This window comes from Xenopus laevis, chromosome 3S (genome assembly GCF_017654675.1).
Source record: "Xenopus laevis strain J_2021 chromosome 3S, Xenopus_laevis_v10.1, whole genome shotgun sequence".
Classification (NCBI taxonomy): domain Eukaryota; kingdom Metazoa; phylum Chordata; class Amphibia; order Anura; family Pipidae; genus Xenopus; species Xenopus laevis.
The window spans coordinates 64,568,900-64,581,126 of record NC_054376.1 but is presented as its reverse complement, the minus strand read 5'-3'; the positions used below and the strand labels follow the sequence as shown (position 1 = coordinate 64,581,126).

At 38.2% G+C, this 12,227-nt stretch overlaps 1 protein-coding gene across 4 annotated transcripts in view; it reads left to right on the top strand.

Annotated features, from left to right (window-relative positions):
- Positions 1-2,673: 2,673 nt before the first annotated feature.
- The window catches only part of LOC733321 (filamin-C), a 55,004-nt gene continuing 45,450 nt past the window's right edge, over positions 2,674-12,227 (top strand). For 2 of the 4 annotated variants that reach the window (XM_018255684.2, XM_018255683.2), the window contains exon 1: positions 2,674-3,607. In XM_018255684.2, coding sequence (XP_018111173.1) covers positions 3,256-3,607 — 352 coding nt within the window. In that variant the 5' untranslated portion in view covers positions 2,674-3,255. The remainder of the gene's footprint in view (positions 3,608-12,227) is intronic. The other 2 variants (XM_018255686.2, XM_018255685.2) reach the window with 1 other exon arrangement.

Genomic DNA, 12,227 nt, shown 5'->3' with positions numbered 1-12,227 from the left:
CTCATTGCTCTGACTCATGCATCTCCTAGTAAGAGGGACTGGCTTAGTTCTTACTCATTACATTACTATGTATATATATATATATATATATATATATATATATATATATATATATATATATATATATATATATATATATATATATATAATGAGATAAGAATTTAGAAACAGGTTTGGGTTATTTAGATTTTTTGGCTGGTTGGATATAATCTAGTGATGTGTACTGACCTGAAACTCATAGTTTGTTTAGGTTCGGGCTGGAATCCACAAATCCTTGGCAGGCTGAGTGGGTTCATTCTAAACTCTGCCATTTGCACTCTCATCGTGCCTGCTCTGTCCTGTTCCCTTCAATTTCATCAGAGATGGGGCAGTTGGGCACAGTTTGGCTGGTTGGGCATGGCCCTATCAACACCATTATCTTGTTGGGTTGGGTGCAGGTTGGGAATGGGCAAGTTAGGATTGCATATAATAACTGCCAGTATACCTAGAAGCAACCAGACAGGTGTATGTAAAAATAATAAAATAAGGAAATTGATAAAACTTTTAAATCAAGCCTAAAAATGATCAATTATCTGGAAAGCCCCAGGCCCCGAGCATTCTGGATAACGGGTGCCATACTTGTACATCAGTCCTAGTTGAGCTAAGGTCCCTGTCACATTCTGCATATGTATGTACAGGTATACAGTAACTTTATTTATACTATAGATTGGTCTTCTTAGCAAACTTTCCATTGGTCTTCATTATTTTATAGTTTCTATATTTCTAGTCTGCCTCTTTCCAGCTCTCAAATGGGGGTCACTGACTCGAGCAGCCAGAAAACTATTGCTCTGTGAGGCTCCAATTATATTGCTATTCTTTATTACTAATCTTTCTGTTCATGTCGCTCCTAGTCTCTTAGTCTCACTACCTTGCTACTATGGTAAATTGGACCCTAGCATCCAGATACTAAAATTCCATACTGGAGAGCTGATGAACAAAAACCTAAATATTGTCTCAGAATATCACTATTGAAATCATACTAAAAGTTGAGTTAAAGGTGAACTAGCGATTTAACATCTAAGTATATCATTTTTGACATCTGCACACAAAATATGGTCAGTTTTATTAGGGATCAATTTACCTTTCTACAATTAACCCACATATTACCAATTGAGGCATACATAAAAAGGCCAGATTTACTGAGAAGGTTTAGTGGTGCCTGGTATGTGCGGTGTATAGGAAGGGAAAGAAGACAAAGGTATATATAGAGGGTAGGAAAGTTACGAACATACTTTAGCATGGAAGTTGATACACACATTTTTAAGCCACGGTATCTAAATAGAGGTAACTAAAAACAATGTTTAGTATTAAGTAGATACAATTGATAAATTGTTTCTAGAATAAGTACTGATACATATGGAGAAGGAAAAAGCATGTCAATCTATAAAGAGCTGGTATTATGGTAAAGGCCGAAGGGACGTATACAGTCTAAATAAAACATCCTAAGGGCAAAGTTTAATTCAATTCCAGGGGAGTGACAGTGTCTAGTCGATAAATCCACCTAGATTCTCATCTTAATAATGCCAGGTCCCTGTTGCCACCTCTTGGCAGTTGGGGTTGAAAGTCTATCGCCATACAGCAAAATATGGGTAGTCCAAGTCCCATCTGTAAAAAATGTCTCACCACTGGTTTTCTTTTAGTGCTTTACTGATGGCCGATCTATGATTTGCGATTTGGTCTCTCAGTGGGGTAGTGGCTTTGCCTACATAGTAGAGGCCACACGGGCATGTAACAATGTATACCACAAAGGAAGTGCTACAGGTGAGTTTGTATTGAATTTTAAACCTCTTGCCCATGTGGGGATGGGGGAAGTCTTTTCCCGTAAACATTGATCTGCATGTTTTACAGTCAGGGCAGCCATAGCAACCAAGTATTTGTCCAGTCAGCCAATTCGTAGTTGTGTTGTTTTTGTTAATAAATGTTTATTTATATATATATATATATATATATATATATATATATATATATATATATATATATATATATATATATATATATATATATATATATATATATATATAATTTTTGTGTTCCCCAATAGAATTTTTCCTGTGATTTATTTTCTGTACACTGATATAACTGATATAACTATACAGTGTATAGAGCATGGTGACTTTTAAAGAAACTGCTTACTGAAGGATTTTCTCATTGCAGCAAGGTTTCCTGTGTACTTGTGAGTGTCTGTGAGAGGGCTTGCCCTGCTGTCTACAGAATGAGTTAATGCAGAAGTAATGTTTTTGGGTGGTAGAGGGTGATTGATTAGGTGGGTGAGGGTGGTGGTCTCCCCTTGCATTACATCTGTTGCTTTTGTTAACTTGTGTTGTAAGATCCCTTCCTTCTACCCCCTCTCCCTCTCCCCTCACAGCCAGTCCTCCCTGACATGAGGTGTCTAAAAATACAGAGATGTTACAAGCAGTGAGAGAATGGGCTGCCTAAACCAATGGGAGCCCCTGCTATCCTTAGCACCCAATCGTGCCCCTGCTCACTATCTCACTGGGGATTAGGAAAATAGTCATCTTAGTTGTATATGGTCATAGCACAAGCATTCCAGGGAGTCCATGCCTCTGACGTTGGGGGTGGGTGGGGGAGAGGAGACCAAAGAGGGTGGGGGCATCAGTTTTCTTTAAAACCAACTCCATGCAGGACTCCACACTTTCACACAAGTTGCCAAAGACCTGCAGACTCACTTCTCTCTGTCTCTTGCCTGCTTTCTGCTGTGGGATTGAAAGCCCCAGGACTGAACAGCCTCTCTGCTTTATCTCTTTCATTCCTTTTTCCATCTTCCTCTCTAACACAAACAACAGGCCTGACCTGCTGCACTTCTATCCCGTGCTCCCCCTAGTCACCCCCAAAAAGGACTCACAGAAAGGAAACAGAAGACAGGAAGAAAAAAAGAAACATTGGGAAGGGAACTTCGGTCAAAGTCTCTCCTCCCTCGCAGCTCTGAGTCAGGACACTGGGGACTGAGGAAGCCCCTGCAAGGGTTAATCGAACTGTAGCCAAAAAGCATCTCACTGTTTCCGAGCGGTGGACAAATAATAAGGGAACTAATTTGATTGTTGAGGTCAGTTACAGCGGCTTCAGCTTGATTTCACAGAGTTGGGGCTTTGGATCCAGCAGTTGCCTGCTCGCTTTTTCTCTGATTTCCTCCCACCCTTTTTGTTTCGTTAACTGATCCCCTTATAAAAAACAGAAAGTTTCCAAAGCAAAGTCATCATGAGCAGCAACGATTATTATGACCAGCAGCAATTTTACCAAGGCGAAGAGGCAGAAGAGATGCCCGCCACAGAGAAGGACTTGGCAGAAGATGCCCCGTGGAAGAAGATCCAACAGAACACCTTCACCAGGTGGTGCAATGAGCATATCAAGTGCATGAACAAGCGCATTGGGGACCTGCAGAAGGACCTCAGTGATGGCCTCAAGCTCATAACCCTGCTCGAAGTGCTTAGTCAGAAGAAGATGTACAGAAAGTACCACTCCAGACCCAACTTCAGGCAGATGAAACTGGAGAACGTGTCCGTGGCTTTGGAATTCTTGGATCGGGAGCACATCAAGCTGGTGTCAATAGGTCAGTTCTTGGGGAGTCACTTATAGGGGGGCAGCTATGCATACATATATGTATAATACTTATGTTTATAGTGTGTATCACATGTGCTAAATGCACATGGGAAATTATCTTACTTTGATAATGTTTATTTGATTTAATTTTGTCTGTGTAGATATATTCCTTTAAAGTTCTGCTACTGGAGGTAATTGAATGTAATACTTTGTGTATTACATTCGCCAGAAATGTCTAAGGTAAAGAACATAACGTTTAAGAATGACGTTGGGACCAGTGAGGACTATACTTACTTTATGGGAGGTGGCCCCACTGCAGCACATGTGTAATACACTCAGTGATTTACAGTTCTATAAATTTTCATGTTAGAATTAGCTCTTTATATTGTCAATAATGTACCCCTACTGTAAAATATAAGGATATTAGAAGTCACCAAGGAGTTCCATATATTTTACAGGATTTACAGGATATTCCTAACTTTTTATATTTTTATTCTTGTTATAAATTACAATAATCATTTTATATTTTTTTCAAACTTTACCTGTAATTTAAAGATGTCATTGCCTCATTTATGAGCTCACTTCAACCCTTTTCACTGTCACCTCATTCACTGGTAAACTCACTAGAGACCTTACAATGCATTGTGGGATTATAGCCCTTTTCAAATTTTGACAATTTCACACTGACTTTAAAGCACATAATATTTACTGACAACGTGGCACATATTTACTGTGCATTGTGGGAAATGTAGTATCTTGCGACAAGTTGTATACAGTATTAACTAATAAAAGACTACAGCAAGAGTCAGTGCTGTAAAGTGGGTGAGACTGTGGCAGCAGGTTATGATGACTGTTGAATAAGGGTATTTTTAATTGCAATGTTCTTTACCAATAGGGAATTTAGGCAATGGGGGCAGTTTTAGCTATATTAAATTCATTTTATATTGGTTATTATGTTTTCAGACTGGAGAATGTACCTTCTGATAAAACTTTTAAAGATTTGTGCTCAGAATAAAATCACAAGTCAAATGTCTGGCTTAATGTCCAGATAATTTATTAGCTTCCATATGAAATAAGATAATGTATTCAACAATATGGAGCAACATCTGGAAACCTTTTCTGTTTAACTATTGATCCAAGTCCTTGAATAAATGATTCACTAAAGTGCTGAACCACAACTTTAACAACTTATTCTATAAGTGTATATGAGAAAAAAGGGCCAGGTCAGGATTATCTACATCTAGAAAGGCTCTCAGTGGGTAGTAAAAAAATATATAATTTCTCCAAATATATAGGTGGGATTATTAAGGTAGGAGCTGTCTTTCTATATAAAAGAGGAGTGTGCATCTGTAACAGGAGTGTTTGAGACTTGTTTGGCTCAACCCCTTCCGCATTCTCTGGTCCATTATGTGGTCTGATTTCATATAACTGTTTGCTTACAGGGCATTTAAAATCACACTAGTCACTGTAAGTGTTCACCCCAAACTGACTGAACTTTCCAATCACTATTTTAGGCTTTCCTAGGTGGGGCACGTTTCTAACTTGGGAAGTTTATAAAATGAATAACATAATAAACAATTTTAGCAGCCAATGGGACTTTCACTTAATACTTGTGCTGGTGCATGAGAACAACTTGTTTCAATTATTACTGTCCCTTTCAATGACCTTTTAGAGGAATCTTGTTTAAAAAAGAAAAGATTCACTAATGTGAACGGAAGGAGCATTGACAGGGAAATGATCTCATCTGTATATTAAGTAACAGTGGGGTCTACTTACAAAGGTCGAATTGGCATGCAATGACACTGCATACAAAATGACTGGCCAGGCTGAACTTGGACAGTTTGATAAGATGCAAAATAATACAAGTTGCTTGAAAAATATGGCCCTGCACACACCTGCTATTCTGAATAAAACTTTTAATTTTGATGTGTTATCATAAGAAACTATAGGCCAAATAATATTTTTTCAAGCAAGCTTAGTGCATACAAAGCAAAATCCCATATAGTCTATATGTACGGAAGAGAAAACAGAAGAAGTGGCTTGGTACAGGGAATAATAGTTTCAAGTCCCAAGCCCTGGGTGTAATCATAACACCTACAATCCCTGTGTGAATGATGGGAGGTGCAGTTCACCACACCTAGATTTTTTTGTTAAATCTGTGTCTCGTGTAATATAAAGGGGAAGTTACAATTATATTTTAGTATCCTATAGTCTATGTAATATAGTATTTTACATATCTTTTTTGCTTGTGCTTGTTTTTTTAATTATTTGACTTTATATTCTATTCTGGTTGCTAGTCGGTGACCCTAGAAATCAAACTTGGATTTATTTATTATTATTATTTTTTATACTTGGCCCCGAAGCTTGTTTGTTACGGTCAGTATAGATAATTAGAAACGGATGAGGATAAAAAGTGGAAACGACCATTAGTTTATATATAACATTTCATCCTTAGGCTTCTTTCCATGGTTGTTTGAACCAAAGGCACATCAGATTTATTTATTTTTATTATTTATTTTATTTATATATATTTATTAACATAGTAGCAACCAGTGAGCAATTACCTTTGAACAAAGCTACTACAAGTTAGAAATTTCAAGCAAAAGTCTGATTGGTTGCTATGGGTAAATTTACAGTATTCGGAAATCAGCCACACAAATAAAAGATGAACCTCCCATGGTCAGAGGGATCTCGTTTTGTTAGTACATCTTCACACAAATGTTTTATCCTGTATTCCAGTTAAATTGCCTTTTGTGCATTATGCCACATGGCAATTTAAAAGATACACACAGGATAAACACAGAACAGCTTTTGTCATAAAATCCCACTGTTGGAACTATGGGAGTTGCAGATTCGATACAACTGGAGACTGCAGTGTGCAGCTGATATAAAATGCCACTGATTCCGCCTTGCCCTGTTATACATACTTTATCACAGGTACAATCCCTTCCGAAGCAAAGGGATAAATCTTCAGGGAGGTCACCCCTGCTGCTTGCACCCCACAAAAGGCAGAGATCTGCCAAGATTTTACTGCCTTCAGTCTTGCTTCCCCGAGGGCTTGGGTGGATCCTATGATGATAAATACTGGACTGAATTTATATAGCTTTATATAAATGCTCTCACAACTAATATATTTACAGTTTCAAAGTTATGTGAAATTTGTATCACACCTGCTATGAGATATCCCAATGCTTGAGGCAGTGTGAGAATTGATCTGCTTATGCAAACCAGAGGGAACCTTCATTTCCCCTCTTTTACTTGGTGACGATCTGCAAATGTTTATTACTATATGTACTGATAAAACATAAGAACCATAGCATTAGGAAGACATCCATTTATGCGAGGGGTTTTAAACCCTTGTGTTCAACGTTTTTGCACAAACAAAAATATGAATTGCTATAAGCAATAGAGTAAAATGGTGACAGGCAGCAGGACTGATGTTTTCAAAAGGTGAATGTCCCCTTTTAAAATGTAAGCAAAACTGTCATATGAGGAAGATTTAAAAGCATAATATACCCAGGTGCTGTATACATAGCTCCAATAAGATGCTTGCTTTAAAACAGGTGACCAGTAAATGCTTACTACTGATTGGTTGCTCTAGGTGACTATTCCTATTGCAAACTTTGCATCTTTTATTACATTTCTACAGAGCTTTATAGGTACACTTGGAGCAGACTTTGTTTTGACATCACAACATGCTTGAATTTATTTCAGTGGCAAAAGAGATAATATTCCATGTAAATGGAATACATGGTGAGCTATAACATCCAAATGCTGACATAAAGTTTACCCCATCTGCAAATCCTTCTGTAACACAGAGCAGCTGGAACTCTCTGCTCTTGAGAAAATTTTACAACAAAATAAATTCTTGCCATTATTGTGCTGCCAGATAGCATACAATACCATATTTAGTATATTTATATATATATATATATATATATATATATATATATATATTCCATAGTAATCAAGTGTTACTTTTATAAATATGGAAGAAGGACTTTGCAGCACAAGTATTGATTTAATACATGAAGGAACCCAACTTGCCAATGACAGTTTACATGATAGTCTGACTGGTTAAATGACTGGTGGAATGAAAGCCCACGAGAGCTTCCAACACAGGGGCCCCCCTGCCTCCACTACAACCCCTCTACAGCCCCCCCACCTCAGTCATAACACCCCTCTGAGCCCCCACGTGTACCTGTCCTGTAGTTGTGGTGCGATCGGGGCCAAGGGGGGCAAGATTAAGGGCAGGGAGGCAGTGCTGGTCTGGGTTGGCGGGGCCCACTGGGTTTTTACCCGGTGTTCCATCGCCAATTCCGATTCTGTACATCGCTGCCCACTATACATAGTAAACTGCAATATGCATCTGTTCTCAGCCACATTCATAGATTTGGTCAGTCTATCCAAGAATATTGGACATTACACTTCCACTTTCTGTCCCACAGGAGAAAATCCTTATTAAAAATTGTATTATTTTTATGTCCTCCCACGAATTTGATTCATACTGCATGTGAATACTGGGCATTAATGATAAAACTCGTCCTTTTTTTGCTCTCGTTCCCCCTCCCTTAACAGCAGATGGTCTGCCTGTTGCTTGTTTATTCAACAGGAGCAGTTGCTGTGGATTCCTTAAATTCCACCCCCATGTGGCTTGCCTCTGATCAAAACACTCAACATATTCCACAACCCTTGGCATGTGGTACAATCTCACTGGAACTGATGCAGCACTGCGGGGCACATCTCCTGTTTTCTTTTTTTAGAGAAAACTATAGCTAAAAAGTTGTTTGGATATGCTTATAATGGTCACAAATAAATAAGTAAACACTGCATACTGTAACTAAATACATCTGAAGCTGACTGCTTGGCATTGGGAAAAATTCTTGTTTTCAACAAATGATTTTTGAGGTTTTTGAAACCACAACTAAATTCACCCACTCTAAAACCATAGATTATCATTGAATTTATTAAAAGTTCCAATTATAGAAAGTACGAATGAAAAAAGCGCTGAAAGCATTAAAGGCATTCGAAGGTTTTTCCACCTAATAAATATCAAATTTTTAGATCTTTTTAGAAATATAGGAAAACCACACATTTCTTGTGATTTGTGGGAAAAAATACAATTTGATTGTTAGTATACTTACTAAATATATTTCATATATTCATCTAAACCCATTTAACCATTGATTATTAATAGCCATTTTAGTAATACAAATGTATAAAGCACCAAAGTATTACCCATTTCTGTACAATAGATGGGTATATACATCGAACATACAGATTTACATTCAAAAAATTGATCTATACAGGATGTAGGGAGGGCGCTGCTCAAGATTAGGCATAATGGTGATGGTATGAGCTCTGTATTTTTATGCTACAGAAAATGGCAGAGCACAGCAAAAAATTAAATTGATTATTACCATTGTATTTTCATTTAAATTAGGGCAATGGCACATGGGGTGTTCCTTATCGGTGGTTAAAGTTACTCCTTTCAGTAGACTATAATGATCATCACTCTGACGCTGCTGGTACAATCAAGGGTCAGGTTGATAAATGTTTGAAAATTTGGCAGTGAGTGGATACATTGGGAACTTTCCCTTATAAATTAGTGGCATTTAAATGATTTTTAAAGCAGAGCCCATGACTAAGGTGTGAAACGCGTAGGGTAGATGGAGATGCAGATATATTTTTAACTTTTCTACAAATAAAATTATTTTTTAACTGAATCCCTTGGTCCTGTGGATCCATTTGAGTGCCAGTCAGCTCTGCTTTCATATCCATTGCTGTACCGCTCCCTAAAGCTGGGGATCTGGGGCTGGTGCACCCGGACCACTTTAACTGTTTGGTGAGTCACTTTATATTTCATTCTGGAGCACCTTGTTTTCTTCTAACTATTAAATGTAAATGATTTTAACATTAGCATTTTAACAAATCTACTAGTGAGATAATGATCTCCTAATGTCCTAATGTCCTAATGTTGGAGCCATCTGTACTTAGGCTGGATATTCTGAACTGCACTTAAGTTTTGAAGTTTGAGAGGGGGTGAAAATTAGTCCTTAAGTGTATATTTATACTGCATACTGCGTGGTTCTTTACACTACACATGTAATGCAGAATAATTAGGGTTAGGGTCAAAATGCATAATATCACATACAGTTAAAGGTAGCATTGTGCTCAATGTATTCTTGAATCAGTTATACTTGAGTGGCAAGTATCATATTAAAGTATGTCCTACCGCCCTACACAAATTATTCTATTACTTACAAACCTTCAAATTTTTAATCCTTGTTTACAAAAGTGACTTTCAGATCTGAGCATAACATAAACTACATGCCACTAATTCTGTGTTGTTTGAATTGTAGCAAACTTTGGGGTTTATGCAGTGGCGGAACTACTGGGGGGTGAGGTAGGTGTGATTATGTCAGAGGGGTTGGGGGCCCTGCACAACTACTTCTTCCATTATTGTCACAGAATACCAATATCATTGCAGTTGCAAGGGGACAATGCACTTGTTGCCATTGCACTGCCACCACAATTATGCATAGGGTTGCCATCTGTCTGTTTTTGACCCAAATAGCCTGGTTTTTGGAAGGGCTGTTTGGCTAGAAACCGCCTGCCAGGTTTTCCGAGCAGGATTCCCTGAGATTGACATGTCATAGCTCCACATGCCGGCGTTTTGGAGGGGGCGGGTTAGGGTCGGATTTCTCGACCCACATACCTCTAATGTGCTATATATGAAGTGCTATCATTTATGATATATAAACCATAGTAATTGCTCAAGTTTGTAAGAGCAAGTTTTTGATTTGTGTGACACAGGCCTAACTGCCATTTTATGCGATTAATTAAGAGGCTCTCTGTATGAGGTATTAGATAAGCCATGCCTGCTTGTCCCTTGCAGTGAGCAGATATGATAGGTGTGTATGACACAGAGCAGGAGACACATTACTGATAGTGAGCTGACAGCTTGACGGATAACAGGATCACTGGGGCAGGGAAACAAACAACACTGTAAAGCCATATTTTCTGGATTTAAGAGAGACAAGAAGCATGCTGTGAATTAAATACACACATAGTTATATATTAATATTTTAATATTGAGCAGAGCCCTCTTTACCTCTTGCGTTGGTTATTGGCTGTATTCTTGCATGCAATAAGGTGAGTGAAACAGGTAGTCTGAGCATTCTCACCTGTATTATTAATAGCTGCTAGGAAAGGTGACAAAATGCTCATAATGGATCACAATTAATTTTATAGGCAAGGCAAATGTCAGGGCAATTGATGTGGCAAAATTACTGCGGGCCTAAGCTGTTGGTTTAGTATAAGTAATTGGCACATTGGCAGTGTTGGATGACACTGAAAACTCACGGTGGGCCCAGGTGTCAGTGGGCCCTCATGCTATTAAACATTTGGCCTATTTCATGGCCATTTTCTATTTCTATGAGAACAAAGAGGCTTTATAGATGGAATAAAAGATTATGTTATGTAAAGAAAAGAGACTAGGAGAATAGAGGTTGAGTGAGGAGATGAAGAATATTGGTACTGAGAGTGGGCCCCTGGTCTAAGGTTTTTGGGTGGGCCCCCAGTGTCACAGTCCAACACTGCACAGGTATCTTTGATGCATTTGACCTGGTGCTCAAGTTTTTATTCACTAAGGTCACATCATTTAAGTAAGAAAAAAAAGGGGGGGGGGACCAGGGTAATTGCTTTTATAATAAATAAACTGAAAATTGTCCCCAGTGTGTGTGGGATATTCTGCCTCCATCTTGGGACTATGGCACATTGGCACTGAAGCCAACAAGCAGAGCTTAGCTAGATAAGCTAAAGTGAGCTGCACTGTTTATCATAGACATATGCAGTATCCTTTTATTAAATTACAGAGAGCACTAGCAAGACCCCCTTATGTATCCCCAGCTAGCAGCTACTCTTGTGAGTAGGGCACGATCTCAAGGAGCATGAAGGAGGAATGAACTAAAATGAAGGATTTATAGCAGAATCATAGCAAAAACATAAACAATATTAATATATTTATATGCACTTAAAGAAAAATGAAGTTGCACAGGGTCTTATATGTGGTAAGGTATTTAGTGAGTATATGAACAGATTACCATACCAGTGCAGCTTTACAGACAGATGGCAGATCAGTTATAAATAGACATTGCTAGTGTTTTTAGCCTAGACTTCACTAAATGTGATATGTGGCACTGATAAAGCTATATGTTCTATAACTGCCAATCCAGCTTGGAAGTAGGCCTGCATACAGAACATTCTCGGGACCGGCCTAGGCATCATTCACCTTAAAGTTAACTTTTAGCCTGATAGTGGGGTTGTGATACAAGTTGCAATTAGTCTTCATATTTTGTAGCTTTTGAACTGTCTCTAGTCTGTTTTTGTACCACCAGAAGCTCTAAATAAGTCCGCAATGACCATTAATCAGAGATCATATTTATGCTTAGGCTAGATTGTTATTGTTTTTTTTATCTAATTATGCAGACTCACTTCTATTTATCTTCCTTCCTTCAATCTGCCATTCAAACCACTGCCTGGTTGCTAACTTTAGATCTTCAGAATAAACGTTCAGCAACAAAAAACCATATTAAATATAAAATGAAGACCAACTGCAATCTGTGTGA